General features: G+C 37.3%; 1 protein-coding gene across 1 annotated transcript in view; it reads left to right on the top strand.

Moving 5' to 3' along the window:
- WDR49 (WD repeat domain 49) overlaps positions 1-18,348 on the top strand; it is a 144,135-nt gene that overhangs the window by 61,005 nt on the left and 64,782 nt on the right. Inside the window, 1 exon segment of the mRNA XM_047785863.1 lies at positions 5,989-6,222. Within this exon segment, the coding sequence (XP_047641819.1) occupies positions 5,989-6,222 (234 nt within the window).

Genomic DNA, 18,348 nt, shown 5'->3' with positions numbered 1-18,348 from the left:
CAGTTCCTGTTATCCTATTATCTGCAAGCAGGCTGTCCATTTCTGTGGATTATCCTGAAGAGCCGAGCTGCTGCACTGCTATCCTCAAAATCCCCTAGTGAAATATATTTTCTCTCTTCCTTTTTTTCTTACTGTCATTTTCTGCCTATGCCCTACGGGATGGCAAGTTAGTAGCAAATGTCTGATGCAGGCAAAAGTCTCATTTTGATACCATTGTCTAATCTGTTTTCTTCTTTCCCTCACTTTTATATCATTATTAGGAAACTCTGAATCTTTTTCCCCTTAAACTACTTTGAATTAAATTTGGACATGTTGTCAATATGTCAGTAATGCTGATTTGGTTTTAAAAAGTGCCCTGAAAACAGATTCTCTATCCAGCCATACATCTATTTGTGCACCCACCCATCCATGCAGTTACCCATTTATACATCTCATATTTATAGGATAAAAGAAAAGTTTTGTGTATTTATTATAGTGTTATTATGCCTAGGTGAAATGATTCTGGCCCTCTCTGGCAGGGAGTAAGAAGACATTCTTCAGTAAAATCAGACTACATGTCTTTAGCCCAATCTTCACAATATACTTTCTTGAAATTGTTTGAAAGGTTGTTATTTTGTAATCCATAGATGATGGATTGAGCAATTTCGGTACATCCTAGATAAAATTGACAGAATTTCAGAGCTGGCAGGGGCCCTTTTTGTATAAAGGTGAGAAAATAGAGAGGTAATATCATATGCCTAAATGGACAGACCTGAGTGGTATTAAAACTAGTGTCTGGGTGTTGGAGTCTGGAGTGTCAATCCACTTCTTTCTAGTGCTAGTGTAGATGAAATATACAGTATTGCTTTTATACTCCTGCATTATTAAGTGCCTAAGAGTTGAAACGAGATAAAGCTTACATAGAAGAATAAATCCTCATCATTAGGTGAAAAGCTAAATTTTGCCTTGGTATAAAATCATAAGCTTAGATACCGATTCCTCCTAAGCCTATAAAAGTGGAGATGAAATAAAGAAGCCTCTTTATCTACCATTTCAAGGATTAGACTTAGTAAGTCTGAGTTTGGACAAGCATCACAAGTTCTCAGGTATCATGATGGAAAGAGAAAGTATAGTTGAAATTTGTGGAAAATATAAGTTAAAAAATCAAATTGCTCAATTATAATTTTTAAGCCTGGGTGTTGGCCGATTTCTTTATTTTTTGTATGAAGAGTAAGGAAAACATCATCAGGGTATCTGGAATGGAAAATGATATTAAATATACTCCTTTCTGAACTGTGGCCTAATTCTCTTCCAGGAGTCCACTTGAATATAAAAAAGAGGAGAACCCAGGATAATCAAATAATAACTAGATATTTAGGTGACATTTTGCAAAAGGACTTGATTAATAACACCGAATTAATGTGAGATATTTTTCATGATTAAAAAGATATAGACCGATTAGGAGAGTACAGTTATCTGGTTTAAAGCCAAGCCACATGATAACACTGATTAAGCTGAGAGAAAGATGTCTTGTTCAAGGAGATTAGCATTGACCTTAAAATCAAGTTGAGAAATTAAGGTACAATACAAAAAAAATACTTTGAAAAAAAAAAAAAAAACCTAATTCCTGAACCCCATCCTCAGAGAGTCTGATTTAATTGGTTTGGGAAAAGGGCTCAAACATAAATGATTTCTAAAGCACCATAGATGTGTCTGATGTCAAGGTTGAGAACCACTGGTATAGGATGTGGGAGTGTAGGAAAATTGAAAAATATATGAGAGGTCACATACCATGACACAATTTCTGGGAAAACAAACACTGTTTTAGGTATTCACGAGAATATACAAACATTCTTGGCTTTCATTCTCAGCAGAGAGAAAAATTAGAGAATTAAAGGTTGAAAAGGATTTAGTGGGATCACTAATTAAGAGAGCTAAGGATTTTTCAAAGGAAGAAGAGCAATAAAAACTAATTTTAAGAAAAATTAATGAATATACACACTTTTTTTCTTTTTTCTTTTGTCTTTTTAAGGCTGCATCTGTGGCATATGGAGGTTCCCAGACTAGGGGTCTAATCAGAGCTGTAGCTGCTGGCCTATGCCACAGCCACAGCAATGCCAGATCGAGCCATGTGTGTGACTTACACCACAGCTCATGGCAACCAGATCCTTAACCCACTGAGTGGGGCCAGGGATTGAACCTGCACCTTCATGGATAAAAATTGGGTTCATTAACCACTGAGCCATGATGGGAACTCCAATATACACATTTTGATTAAAAAAGCATCCTGGTTTTAATTGCTAATAGTAAGAACTCACCTTTCAAGACTAGAGGTTATCACTCATCTATTTTTAATTTTTCATTTAAGTTATTTGACTAAATATTAATGAAATATAATGGGGACAACATGGGAAGTAACAGGGGGAAAATGATTCTGTGGAAATTGTAATCCATTAATACTGTAGAATTATTGGTAATCTGTACTCAACTATGTCCAATGGAAATTAGTTTCAGTTTTTTAGGAGGAAGTCCCTACCAAACAGACAGGATTGTGAACAATGAGGATATAATTATTATAAGCTCTATGAGTATTTGGGAATGATCTAGATGTGTCTACTCTTGTGGTTTCACATTCAAAATAATAGTTTATCAAACCTATTTATTTTTTAGAACCCTTTGAAATATATTCACAAGTCTTAGTTCTTGTAGAATTTATATTTTTGAGGATAAACATTTTCTAGAGAGTTGCCAGAATGTTTTAAATAAAAAATAATTCAGTAAGGTTTAAGAACTAGAGTAGGATGTGTAATTAAAAAAATTCTTGCCAAGAAAACCCAGTTTACTTTATAAATGTCTATTCTTGGGATTAGAAGGATTGATAATGCTGACTATCAGGTAGGATTTGACCAGGTCAGTTTAAGTTTGTTATAAGTGTTAGTAAATGAAGAGGTTACCCTATATATCAAGCACACTCATTTATGCAAGATATTTAAAAAAATCTCATGAAATTTTATTGTGAATTAGATGAGATCTGCAATTGGGTAAAACTATTTAGAAGTGAGGCAAGCTTTTTTTTTTACAGGAGTGTAATATTCTTGGACTTAATCTGAGCTAACTTTTTCATCAGTGTTCTGGCTGAAAGCATAGTTATTAGGTGATCCACAACCTTCAGAAAATTAAATATTTCTTGAACATCTATGTTGTATGTGGTGTGTGTGGACAAACTGGGGAGGAATTACCAGTATAAATGAATTAGGATTCAAAATTATTTTCTTACACTTTGAAACTTTGAATCAAAACTGGAAAAATCCTAGTCTTAGCTTTAAACAACTGATTTTTGAAGGTAGAATGGTGGCTGCCTGGCATGATAATTTGTTCATGCGAATAAATTTAGAGTTTTTCTGGGTCAGGGCCTCAAGGTAAGGGCAGTGCATACTGGAGTGTCTTAAGCAGTTCGTATAAAAATAGTTGCTTTAAACATGTCATGGCACCTGTAACAGTGGTGGGAACATACCTGATATACTGGTTCAGTTATGAGCATTGATTAAACAGGTCCTTGAGGACTCTAAGGTGTTCATCTTAGATACAGGTGAGTGGAGAGGTAATGTCTTATATTGATGGTGCAGTAATTAATGTGTAAGTATATTATTTTAAAGTATAAAAGCAATAGGACTAAACAAAATTGAAATGCTTAGATTGGGAGGAATGGGAAGAGCAAGGGAGAAAAAGTGGAAATAACTCCATTTCTTTCAGAGGGGAGAGTCTTACATGTATGGTTAATACATGCTGTGCACACACACACACACACACACACACACACACACACACACACACACGCTGCTGTTATTTGGCCTTACAGAGAAAACTGTAACTCGAAAAGAGTTAAGGAAGGCTGTCTCTGAGGAGAGGGATTGGGGCTTGAGAGGGATGGGTTGGAGGAAAAGCTCCTCAGTGGTGTTGGATTTTACATGGGGAATATCCAATTTTTAAAAATAGACAATGCCTGGGTGACCATCCTCCCCTGGAGAGAAAGTAGAAACAAAGACACATTTTTTTGGATCTAGAGAGGATCTCGAGGCTGCCACAGTGGAGTGGGATCTAAAAATGCTATTATGATGATTGATGAAACAGGGATCATTTACTCTGGATAAGAGGTGTAAGAGGTTTATGTGGATGCAGGAAAAAAGGACAGGGTAGAATTTAAAGGTAAAAAAGTATGTCTGGCTGAACATACTAATTACTGCAGGAATTCCTATCCTGTGGATTCCTGGGTTCTGTACACATGTATGGGAGGTCTGTATGTCTGTCCAGTTAAAGAAATTATATGGAAAGTTGTGTGCATGTATGGGTGTATGCATATGGAAGTTTCCAGGCTAGGGGTTGAATCAGAGCTTCAGCTGCCGGCCTACACCAGAGCCACAGCAACTCGGGATCCGAGCTGCATCTGGACCTACACCACAGCTCACGGCAGCATGGGATCCTTAACCCACTGAGAGAGGTCAGGGATCAAACCTGTGTCCTCGTGGATACTCTTCAGGTCCATTACCTCTGAGCCATGATGGGAACTTCTGGACCATCATTTTTAACTGTTTTTTTTTCCTCAAAGAAATATATGATGTAAAATATGTTACTAACTACAGGCTTGGCTGCTTTATGGAGTAATAAACTCTTGCTTAAACAGATGCCATCTTCCACAGATAACGTAGAAATAATTCTCACACTGCATAAGATACACTAATTTACTTGAAAGAAGCTTTCCTGCTCTTAGGTTTTAATATTTATGTAATAAAAAACCAAATAATTTAATCGCAAAAAGCATTTACTGAACACTTATTACACACACTGGTCATCATGCTAAACGCTTGACATGGGCTCTATTTCCATCCTCACAGCATCGGATTAGAGAGGTGCCACATCAAAAACTCAGAGAGACAAGGACACTTACTAGAGGTCACCCTGCAGTGAGGGACAAAGCCAAGATCAGAACCCAGGAAGTCTGGCCCTGGAGCCCTTTTGTGCAGGGGTTTTCACTGTCTTCACACTGGCTCGTGATAGTTCTGCACCATGACTGCCAGCAGCAACACTCACATCTGCAAACTGCTCTTCCTGGTTCCTTCAGTGTTTGTCTTGTTCCATCTATGTGTCATATTTTTGTGACTTAATTGTCAGTGTTTGAATAAGAGTTTGTTATCTTTGGTTTATTTGAACTTAATTTCATTTAATACCAAGTCTTTTATTTTATCAAGTATATATTATACATATAGACATATATATATATATAAAGAGAGAAAATGAGAGAGAGAGAGAGAGGCTGTATTTATTTTCTATTTCTGCTGTGACAGATAACCACAACCTTAGGGCCTTGGAAACAACACACCTTTAGTTTGTGTTCTGTACATTAGAAGTCCAGTGTGGGTCTCACTGGACTAAAACCAAGGTACCTGCAGGGCTGTCTTCCTTTTTAGAGGCTATAGAGGAGAATCTGTTTTCTTGCCTTTTCGGGCTCCTTGTTTGTGGCCCCTTTTCTCCATCCTCAAAGCCACAAACACTCGATAGAGGCCTTCCTGTACCCTATCACTCTGATCTCCCTCGTGATTATATTGAGCTTGTCCAAATCAACCGGAATAATCCCTCCATCTCAAAGCCTTAATTGATCACATCTGCAAAAATGCCTTCAGCCATGAAAGATAGCATGTTCACAGTTCCAGGAATTAGGACCCTGCATCTTTGGAGATGATTATTCTGTCTACCGCAAGCACCTACTGAATGCGGGAGTTTTTCCTGGGACTGAGATAAAACACAGTCCCTTCCCTAGAAGAGATTACAATTGAAGAGATATTTAAACAGATCAGGGAAATACAAAAAAAAAAAAAGTGCCGTGAGAGAAGTGTGAACAATTACCACATGATGGAGTGTCTGCCTGAGGTTGAGAGCGATCCTGAGAAAAATTGGCTGAAAAATTAGAATGATTCTTGACATAGTCATATGACTTTGTCATTTTTCATGCAGGTTTTGAGACTCTGGGATATTCAGCACCAGCTGTCCATCCAGAGGATAGCTTGCTCTTTTCCCAAAAGTCAAGACTTCAGGTGTCTCTTCCATTTTGATGAAGCCCACGGACGACTTTTCATCTCATTTAATAATCAGCTAGCATTGCTGGCAATGAAGAGTGAAGCTGGCAAGAGGGTGAAAAGCCACAAGAAAGCAGTCACTTGTGTGCTTTACAATTCAGTCTTGAAGCAGGTAATGATGCTTCTTTGTCACTCTCCTAACATAGCCCCACATCCAGAGGCTCGTTTCCTTAATTTAATCTAAGGTAACTGAGGACAAAGGTAGAAAAAGAAATGTGGGAAAGAAATGATTTAATAGGTCTGTGCTTTTCTGCAATAATGTGTGTTCAGGTGGATTTGAAGAATGCTTTCATTTTCAACCAGTGACTCGGCACCACTGCTAGAGTTACTAGAAGAAAATATTCCAGCTAACACAAACACAACATGGACTATAATTGAACTTATCTTTGTTACCCGCTAGTTTGGGTCCTGATGCCAAATGCAAGTGAACCTGGCTGTAAAATTCTCTTTTATGAACACCATCCCCCTGCATCCCTGTGGAAAGATCTGAAATATGCATGAAATGTAATTAGCAAAGATCCATTTTGCTGGCATCGTTTGCACGAGTGGCTCACAGTGGCAGCCTGGAATGTATTCATAATAAAATGATTCAGTTAAATGTGGGGCCACTTGGTATGCAGCTCGAGTGCTGTTTGTCTCCCCGCCACGTTAATGACGCCTTGCAGCCTTTGCTTATGGGTGCGTTCCCTGCATGTCAATGAGATGTGCAGGGACCACAGGCCTTCAAAGAGAACAGGGAGGGTCAGCCGGTGGGTATCACGGAGGGAGCAGACGCCCCATGGAGCTCAGTCCACGGCCATGAGCACCTCAGGCCTAACAGTCACAGCTCAGCAGGGGCTGAGCAGAGAGCCAGTATCCAGCTTGCGGCCAATTAAACAATAACTCTAGTCCTTCCTTTCTGCAGAGGCTTCTTCGTTCACTCAGAAATGAGTGATTCAGATTGTGAGCAAGGGGAGGAAAGCCCTTTGTTAGTAATGAGTAGTGTGTCATGTCACTACTTCAAACACTCCGTTTTCTGGCTATTCTAGGAGATAAAAATCCTTTACAAAACAATCCATTTTGAATTCCATCTGTGGAGGAAACATTCCCCTGAAAATGTTTTACCGAACTTTCTGAAGGCAAACCAGTTAATTCGACTCCCTGGTGGCCACTGAGACATGTATTTGTTTCCAAGAGAACATTCTGCTAGTTGAGACCTGCAAAGCTAAAATGCTCGGTTTGCATGTGGATGCTATGATTTGATACTGCCTGACCATGAGATGAGTAATCTTCCTTGAGAGATTCAGGAAATGGGATACATTGAAGATCTGGAATCTTCCATCAGAACAGGAAGATAAAGCCAAGATAACACAAGAATATGCAAGTTATAGGCAACAATAGAACATACACATATGGAATATTATGTAGAAGGAATCTCCGTATAGTTGAGTTGGATATTCATGCCTTTACTTATTTTTGCTGTTAAAAGTATGTCATTAAATGCATAATATGTATATGAAACACATAGAGCTGTGTATCATACATGCTTCCTGACTGTTACCAGCTAAGCTACAGAGAAACACTTTACCAATTTTACAAATTATAATTGTAAATTATATAATTATAATAAATGAAATACTTTTATAATTTATAATTGCAAAAATGTGTTGCAGTCAAGTACAAAGAATATTTCCTACGGTCCCATCAGCCAGTGGTAATTTATCATTTCAGAGTGATTAGACAAAGCAAATAAAACAGTTTTGAACAAGTGTCAGGTACTAGGAATGAGGAATTGAAGATTCATGTACCATACAGTTTCTTCACTCTGCAATTCAGGATAATTCAGGTCCAGGGTGTCTTTCTGGAGTTCATTGCTGGGCAGGTGCTCATTGTAGGTAAGAGCAGGGGAGGCAGACATATGACCGACTCATAAGAAGACAGTGGAGAAGAGGAAAATGAATAGAGGAAGGAACATAGTGCTATCCTCAGAAAGTAATCAATTCTGCCTGGGGCTGGGGCAGATGCCATTTCAGTAGAGCCCTGAAGTCTGGAGTGGGAACCTCTGAAAGCAGAAGGAAGTGGTTCTAGACAGAAGGTACAACTTGACCACCTGCAAAGATACTTGAACACATACAGTACATTTTTTTTTTTTAATAGGGAGAGGGTTTATTCTTGTGTGACTAGTTTGGGAGTACTTAGCAGATGATGTGGGAATTGAGGCACTCAAGGGAGCTTAGAGCCAGATTTTGAGGGTCATTCACTCAGCATACCAAGGTCTGGTCTTGGAAAAATAAAAAAGCATAGACTTGAGTTTAGAACAGCAGTTCTCACAGTGTTATCTCAGATCCCTGTGGAAGTCTGATCCTTTCAGGGAATCGTCAAGACTAAAACTATTTTCATGATGATACTAATTTGTTGTTGACTTTTTCACTCTCACTGTTTCATGAGTGTACAGTGGCTTTTTTTAGATGCCACGTGATGAGTGATGACATCATTGCTCTGATGGCTAAAGGTGTATGTGTTTCGTATTCTTGTGTTTTAACAGTTTCTCAGTTTCAGTTTCTAATATGGTAAATATAAATGTGTCTCTGTCTCTGTCTCGGCCTCTATCTCTATCTCTGTCTCCTACATAAATAAAATCTATTTGGATTATTCAATAATTTTTAAGAGTAAAGGGATTCTGAGATCAAAAGGTTTGAGGACCACCGAGTTAGAGAGATGATAGTCCAAATGTTGGGCAGACTACTCATGGTGTCTAAGCTTCAGTTTATTGACTTTCAAAACTGTGTCTGAGGGGTGTAGACATGCTAATGATAACAGCATGTGTGTCTGCAGCATCACCAGGTGTCCTTCTCCTTCCCCACACCCAGGTTGAATGATGAGGCTTTAGGACACTTCTTTTTCTTATTAACTTCTTGGTATTTCTCACTCTTTATTTGAACCATGTGTCATGTGAAAGTAGATATTGGGAAGTGTTAGAAAGCTGAAGCACTCCTGAATTGGGCTTTGTCTCTGGCCCCTTGCGGTAAGGAAGTGGCTTTTTCTGCCCCTCCTCTTCTCCACCATTGCTGTTCCTGCTGGTAAATATTCAGGTCCATGGCTTGGCTCTGGTCCTCTCTCCATCTGAGGTCTCCAGGGACATCTCCTGCCACATCTCTCTCCCCTTTTTGTGCATCAGTCACATTTCTAGCTGTTTTCCTATTAAACACATAGATAAGGTCTCCCTTTTTTTCCTCCTGTGTTTGGTGGAAGGTAAATATTCTTGTCTTCTGTATTTTCCTACAGCTCCTGACACTCTTCTGAGCAACAATGAATGCTAGGGTCCTACTTTTGGTCAATTATTGCTATTTCTCATTCTAAGTTCAAAAGGAACCACTGCATTTTCAGTCCACTGGTACTTGCCTTTTGGTTATTTGGTTTGGTATCTCTTTTTGAAGGCTTTCCCTTTTCTGAATTTAATGAAAAGCTTCCCTTCTGTTATTTCAACATGCTGCTGACACTTTATTATTATTCATTATATTTGGGCATCAGTGGGAACCTACCATGATTTCTACATAAAAGTAACATGGCATATTTCTGTGACTTTTCTGTATTTTTCCACCTTTTGGTACCCTTATATCCTAATCTAAGAAAGCGATGTTAAGCTATGCAGAGCCTTTTCAAAGGAACCACATGCTTTATCTCAGCCAGGGAAACTTGCCCTCCCAACGAGTGGCAGAACAGGATAAGGGTGTCTTTGGAATGCACAATTTTGAAAGAATCAAAGAGGCATATCCTGGAGGCAATTCTAATGAACTGTCTTTGAATAAAGTTCTTAAAGTTTTTTTTTTTAGATTCATGATTATTTGGAAACTTTGAAAACTGTATTTATATGAGTTCCCATTGTGGTGCAGTGGTAACGAATCCGACTAGTAACCATGAGGTTGCGGGTTCTATCCCCGGCCTTCTCAATGTGTTAAGGATCCAGCGTTGCTGTTAGCTGTGGTATAGATCACAGATGTGGCTCAGATATTATGTTGCTGTGGCTGTGGAGTAGGGTGGCAGCTGCAGCTCTGATTTGACCCCTGGCCTGAGAACTTCCATGTGCCGCAGGTATGGCCCTAAAAGGAAAAAAAAATTTATTTGTAGATATCATGTAAATTGGAATAGATAAAATTTATGAGTTATCACTATGGTTCTCCTCCTAATGATGTGGATTCATGTGTTTTTGTAAAATAGATAATGTTTCAGTGTGTTTTTTGCCGAGACATACTTATAGTCAGGCTAAACAAATAGGCATAATCAAATCCTGACAAACAATGATACTTATTATTTTTCTTATTGAAATAATTAATTTTTGATAAAACATTAGTTTTAAAGAAGAAATTAAAACAATGCAGTAAAGTTGAAGTAAGGAAGAAATTAAAACAATGCAGTAAAGTTGAAGTAAGGAAGTAAATATTGCTGAAATAACATATTCTAATAGACTACTGTAATAGACTACTTCACATAAATACAGCTCTGTGACCTATTTTTTTATTCTATAGCACATTGGAGATATTCCTTTGTACCTAAAAGTAGACCTACTTCATCATTTTTAAAAGGCAATATAGTGTTTCATTGTATGTATGAACCATAATGTACTAATTCATTTGACTTGATGAGCATTTTGCTATTATGAATTTCTTTGAGCATAAATATATTCACACTCATAATGTTACCTCTGTAAGGCAAAGGCTTAAGAATGAATTTCTAGGAGTTCCTGCCACAGCTCAGTAGCTAACGAATTTGACTGGATCCATGAGGATGCGGGTTCGATCTCTGGCCTTGCTCAGTGGGTTAAGGATCTGGTATTTCTGTGAGCTGTGGTGTAGGTCACAGATGCACCTCAGATCCTGTGTTGCTGTGGCTGTGACATAGGCCGGCAGCTACCGCTCCAAATTGTCCCCTGGGAACCTCTATAGACCTCAGGTATGGCCCTAAAAAAGAAAAAAGACAAAAAAAAGAATGAATTTATAGTTTAAAATATATGCATATTAGATAATTTGGTATATAAATTGTTTCCCAAATCTTACCATTTTACTCAGTCTCTAAAAGTAAACACAGTATCACATATGTACAGAAAGAATCAGACAGTGGCTGCCTGGCTGCCTCCAGCAGGGCTCCTGAGCTCCTTGATAGGGTTCAGCATGGGACACTGGCTTTGAAAATTTGGAGATTAGACCTCTTTTACTTTGTCCAGATTAGTGTTGTTCCTTGAGGACCAACTCTCATACTATGGGGCTGGAGTATAATTTTTACTGACAGTGCATCTCCTGTCCTCTTTTCTACACACAATTTTGGGGGAATTGAGATATTTGAGAATCTAATCATCTCTATTGGTTGTTCCTTTGGGAATTGTAAAATCTGAGCACAGGGAAGTGGACCAATGCTTACAAGGCATTATGCCTCTTTAGTGCTTGTATTTAGGGCAAAATCAATGTTTCTCTTTTGAACAGAACTGGATGAACGCTAATGGAAACTTAGTGTTTGTCTGCTTACTGCTGGGCTCCAAGTGACCTGGCTTCTGTTAACATGGTTTTTTTTTCACTGCTCAGCTTAAGGCTGTACTCGATTACATGTCAATACTGAGCTATGAGCTCTGGTCACTTGATGGAAACATGGGAAATACCTTAGTCCTAAGGTAAGCCAAAACAAACACACAGACACACACAGTATTTATTTATGTGATTACATGGAAGGAATAAGACATTTTGGTGTTACAAAACTCAAAAGGACAAATTTCCTCTTATTCTTGTCTCTTCCCTGAGGCAACCAGTTTTATGAGATCCATTATGAGACCCTTTTAAGGCTATTGCATTCATACCCAAGTAAATATATATATTTAGTTTAAAATATATAAGTATGTATATACATATATATACATAAATATGTATATGCATATATGTGCATAATTCTTTTTTTTTTGTCTTTTTGCCTTTTCTAGGACTACACCCGCGGCATATGGAGGCTCCCAGGCTAGGGGTCCAATCAGAGCTGTAGCTGCCGGCCTACGCCAGAGCCACAGCAACGCGGGCTTCAAGCCACATCTGCAACCTACACTACAGCTCAAGGCAACGCCAGATCCCTAACCCACTGAGCAAGGCCAGGGATCAAACCCGCTACCTCATGGTCCTAGTCGGATTCGTTAACCACTGAGCCACGCGGGAACTCCTATACATAATTCTTAATATTTAAGAATATTTATCATTTTAAATGCTTTTTACACAAATGGTAGTGTAGTATATGCACAGAAACGCTGCTTGTTACATTGATTTTCTCTCCAAAAATATAACCCACACATCACTTTATCTCATTATCCAAAGACTATCCTCTTTCTTTTTTTTTTTTTATAGCTATACGGTATTTCCATTAAATGGGTGTACCAAACTTTGTTAATCAGCTCTTATGGGTCTTTAGATTGAGTCCAGTATTCTTGTATTATAAATAATGTAATTTTTAACCTTGAATACACACATTTTGGCACTAGTGAGGGAATACCTATGGGATACATTTCTAGAACTGGAAATATTTAGAGAGTATTTATGTCAGTAACCTGGAAGGTATTGCCAAGTTTTCTGCATAAAGGCTGCATTAAATCCATCAGCAGGGTAAGGGAGGACCCTTTCCTCAGCCTCTCTCATTATCACAGTCTCAGCTATTTTTTAAAGACTATTTCTTTTCTAAGAGCACTTTGGGGTTTACAGTAAAATCGAGAAGAAGGCGCAGAAATGGTCCCTATACCCCCATCCCCCATAGACAGAACCTCCTCTATTATCCACATCCCCAACTGGAGAGGTACATTTTTTACAATTGATGAAACTATATTGACACATCCTTATCACCAGATGTAATCACAGTTTATATGAGGGATCATTTTTGCTGTTATACATTTTATGACTTTAGATAGATGTATGAAAGCATGTCCACCATTTTAACATCATAAAATTCCTCTGCAGCCCATCCATTTATCCTACCCTCCTCCCCTGACACCCGGTAACTGGTATTTTTACGGTATACATAGTTTTGCTTTTTCAGTATGTCATATAATTGGAATCATACAGTATGTAGCCTTTTCTGACTGGCTTTTATTATTCAGTAATGTCATTTACATTTCCTCTATGTATTTTAATGGCTTGATGGCTGAGATTTTTTGGAACACTGAATAATATCCCATTGTATGAATGAATCACAGGTTATCTGTTCACCTGCTAAAAGACATCTTGGTGCTTCAAAATATTGGCAATTATGAGTAAAACTTCTACAAACCTCTGTGTGTAGACTTTTACATGGACATATGTTTTCAGCCCCTTTGGGTAAACATCAAAGAGCATGATTGCTGGACTATATTGGTAAGAGTATGTTTAGTTTGTAAGAGAATTTGCCAGTTGCCTCTGAAGTGGCTGTACCATCTTACTTTCCTACAAGCAGAGAATGAGAGTTAGTTCCTATGGATCCACATTCTTTTCAATATTTGGTGTTGTCAGTGATCCAGATTCAGGCCATTCAAATAGATGTGTGGTATCATTATTGTTTTACTTTGTATTTTTCTTTCTTTCTTTCTTTTTTTTTTCTTTGTCTTTCTGCTATTTCTTGGGCTGCTCCCGCAGCACACGGAGGTCCCCAGGCCAGGGGTCCAATCAGAGCTGTAGCCACCGGCCTACGCCAGAGCCACAGCAACGCGGGACCCGAGCCGTGTCCGCAACCTACACCACAGCTCATGGCAATGCCGGATCGCCAACCCACTGAGCAAGGGCAGGGACCGAACCCGCAACCTCATGGCTCCCAGTCGGATTCGCCAACCACTGCGCCATGATGGGAACTCCTACTTTGTATTTTTCTGATGACATGTGATGGGAAACATCTTTTCAAATACTTACTTATTTTTTTTCACCTACGGTATGTACCTTAGGTGTTTTATCTAAAAAGTCATCATCAAACCCAAGGCCATTTAAATTTTCTGCTGTTTGCTTCTTTGAGTTTTATAGTTTTGTATATTACATTTAGGACTGTGATCCATTTTGAATTAGTTTTTGTGAAAGATGTAAAGTCTGTGTCTAAATTCATATTTTTATATGTGGCTGCCCAGTTGTTGAGGCACCATTCATTGAAAAGGTTATATTTTCTCCTTTTTATTGCCTTTACTTCTTTGTCAAAGATCAGTTGATATTTATGTGATCTAATTTTGAGCTCTCTATTCTGTTCCACTGATCTAGTTGTCTATTCATTTATCAATATCATTTATCAATATCAATGTCAATTATTTCAGCTTTATCATAAGTTGTAAAGTCTGGTAATGTCAGTCTTCTTTTTCTGCAATATTGTGTTGTTTCATCTGTGTTTTTGGCCTTTCTCTATAAACTTTAAAATCAGTTTGTTGATATCCACAAAATGACTTACTGGAATTTTGGTTTGTATTGCATGAAACATGTAGATTAAGTTGGAGAGAACTGAGATCTGGACAATATTGAGTCTTCCTGTCCTTAAACATGGAATATCTCTCATTTATGTAGTTCTTTGATTTCATTCATTAGAATTTTGTAGTTTACCTCATATAGATTCTTATACTTATTTTGTTAGATTTATATGTATTCCAGTTTTGTGGAGTCTAATGTAAATGGTATTGTAGTATTATTTTCAAATTCTGCTTGTTCATTGCTGCTGTATAGGAAAATGATTGACTCTTGTATATAAACTTTGTATCCCAAAACCTTGATATAATCGCTTCTTAGTTCCAGGAGAATTTTTGGTTGATTTTCTACATACAGGATCAGGTCATCTGCTAACAATGACATTTTTCATTCTTTCTTCTTAATCTTTATGCCTTTTAAATAATTTTTCTTGTCTTATTACATTAGGCAAAACTTCTATATGATGTTGAAAAGGAGTGATGAGTGGGCATATCCTTGCTTTGGATATTAATTATTAAGAAAACTTCAAGTTTCTCACTGTTAAGTATGATATTAGCTGTATTTTTTTGTAGATTTTTTTAATCAAGTGAAGGAAGTTCCCATCTATTCTTATTTTACTGAGAGTTTTTATTCATAACTGGGTGTTGGATTCTTGTGAAATGCTTTTTTTTGCCATCTATTGATATAATCATGTGATTTTTTTCTTTTTAAGCCTGTTTTTGTTGTTGTCGTTGTTTGTTTGTTTGCTTTTTAGGGTTACACTTGAGGCTTATGTAAGTTCCCAGGCTAGAGGTCCAATCAGAGCTACAGCTATTTGCCTACACCACAGCCTCAGCAACACTGGATCCGAGCTGCATCTGCAACCTGCACCACAGCTCATGGCAACACCGAATCCCTAACCCACTGAGCAAGGCCAGGGATCTAACCTGCATCCTCATGGATCTTAGTTGTGTTTAACTGCTGAGTGGTGAAGGGAACTCCTTTTTTTTTTTTTTTTTTTTGCCTTTAAGCCTGTTTAAGTTAATTAATTTTCAGAAGTTGAACCAACCAAATTCTTTTCATGCATTGTTGGATTTGATTTGCAATTATTTCGTTGAGTATTTTTGCCTCTATGGTCATGAGAGATATAGGTCTATACTTCACTTGTAATGTATTTTTCTGATTTTTGTATTAGGGCAATGCTGGTCTCATAGGGTAAGTTAGAAAGTATTTCCTCTTCTTCCATTCCCTGAATGACGTTGTAAAGAATTGGCATAATTTCTTCCTTAAATGTTTGGTAAAATTCACCAATGAACCCATGTGGCTTGGTGCCTTCTGTTTTGGAACACTATTAACCTTTGATTTAATTTCTTTAATTTATATTAGAACTATTTAGACATATTCTGTATTTTTAAAAAATATGCCTATTTCTTCTTGTGTGAGTTTGGGCGGGCTATGTCATTCAATAAAATTGTCCATATCAATATCCAGGTTATCAAATTTGTGGGTATGAAGTTGTTTAGCATTCCTCTATTATCCTTTTAATTATAGGGAGTCTTTGTTGATATCCTCTATTTGACTGGCAATTTGTGTCTTCTCTCCGTTTTTTTTTTTTTTTCCTAGCCTAGCTAGAGTTTTATCAATTTTTAAAATTTTTTTCAAAGGACCAGCTTTGGGTTTCATTGATTTTATTGTTTTTGTTTTTTAATTTCATTGATTTCTGTTCTAATTTTTATTTTTTCTTTTCCTCTGCTTGCTTTCAATTATATTAACTTTTCTTTTTCTAATTTTGTCAGGTAGAATTTTAGATGATTGATTTTTGCATATGTTTTTCTCTTCTAAGATATGCAGTCAGTGCCATAAATTTTCTTCTAAGCACTGCTTTCTCTGGCTTGGTGCTTAGAAAAAAATTCTCCAAATTTCAATAAGGTGTATTTTCATTTTTATGTAATTAAAATGTTTTAAAATTTCTCTTGATGTTTCTTTTTTGACCCATGCATTATTTGAAATATGTTGTTAAGTATCCAAGTATTTGGGGTTTTACCAGTTATTTTTCTGTTATTGATTTCTAGTTTAATTTCATTGTGGTCCGAGGCCAGACATTGTATGATTTCTATTCTTTTAAATTTGTTAAGGGGTTTTTATGATCCCAAATGTGGTTTATCTTCGTGAATTTTCCATGAGAACTTGAAAAAAATCTGTATTTTGCTGTTGTGGGGTGAAGTAGTCCACAGATGTCAGTTACATCCAGTTGATTGATGCTGTTGTTGAGACTGACTATATCATTACTGATTTTCTGCCTGGAATGGCTCAGTCCATTTCTGATAGAGGGATGCTGAAGACTCCTACTGTAATAGTGGGTTATTGTATTTCTCCTTGCAGTTCTAAGTTTTGCCTTCTGTAGTTTGACAGTTTTTAGACATATACGCATTAAAGATTGGTATGTTTTCTTGGAGAATTGACCCCTTTATCATTATGAAATACCCTTCTTTATTCCTTATAACTTTCCTTTCTTTGAAGTCTGCTTTATATATCTGCTATATCTGCTTTCTTTCACTTGATGTTCACATGGCATATTTTTTTTATGTTTATTTTTAATCTCTGTGTTTTTACATTTAAAGTGGGTTTTAGAGTTCCCATCATGACACAATGGAAGCAAATCCAATTAGGAACCATGAGGTTGTGGGTTCAATCCCTGGTCTTGCTCAGTGGGTTAAAGATCCAGTGTTGGAGTTCCCGTCGTGGCGCAGTGGTTAACGAATCCGACTAGGAACCATGAGGTTGCGGGTTCAATCCCTGCCCTTGCTCAGTGGGTTAACGATCCGGCGTTGCCATGAGCTGTGGTGTAGGTCGCAGACGCGGCTCGGATCCCGCATTGCTGTGGCTCTGGCGTAGGCTGGTGGCTACAGCTCCGATCAGACCCCTAGCCTGGGAACCTCCATATGCCGCGGGAGCGGCCCAAGAAATAGCAACAACAACAACAACAACAAAAAAGACAAAAGACAAAAAAAAAAAAAAAAAGATCCAATGTTGCTGTGGCTCTGGTGTAGGCCAGCAGCAACAGCTCTGATTGGAGCCCTAGCCTGGGAACCTCCATATGCCATGGGCGTGGCCCTAAGAAAAAAGACAAAAAATTAAAAAAATTAAAAAAAATAAAGTGGGTTTCTTCTAGACAACATATACTTGATCTTACTTTTGGTCCATTCTGACAATATGGCTTGATTTGTGCATTTAAAGCATTGACATTTTAAATGATTACTGATATATTTGGATTAATATCTACCACATTTGTTACTGTTTTCTGTTGGTTGCCCTTGTCCTTTGTACCTATTTTGTTGTGTATTTTTTTTCTGCCTTTTGTGGTTTTAATTGAACATTTTGAATAATTCAGTTTCCACTCCTTTCTTAGCATATCAGTTTTATATATTTTAAACTTTTCTTTAGATTGATCTGGAGTTTATAATATACATTTAAAACTAATCCAAGTCTACTTTCAAATAACACTACATTACTTCACAGGTAGTGTTAGTATCTTATAATCACAAAATAATCTAATTCTTCCCTCTTGTTTCTTGTATTATTGCTGTCATTCATTTCCCTTAAATACATAATTTAATTATATACATAATTACATATTAAATATACAAATAAATACATTGTTACTATTGTTTTGAACAAACTTATCTGATAGGTAAATTAAGGCTAAAACAAATGAAATTTTATTTTACCTTCACTTATTCTTTATTCAGTGTTCTTCCTTTCTTTTTGTAGATCCAGTTTTTGACCTATATTCATTATCTTTTCTCTAAAGAATTTCTTTTACTATATTTTGAAGGCAGGTCTATTAGCAA

The sequence above is a fragment of the Phacochoerus africanus genome, chromosome 1 (assembly GCF_016906955.1).
Source record: "Phacochoerus africanus isolate WHEZ1 chromosome 1, ROS_Pafr_v1, whole genome shotgun sequence".
Lineage (NCBI taxonomy): Eukaryota > Metazoa > Chordata > Mammalia > Artiodactyla > Suidae > Phacochoerus > Phacochoerus africanus.
The sequence above is the reverse complement of the archived record's forward strand: the minus strand, read 5'-3'. Positions and strand labels throughout refer to the sequence as shown.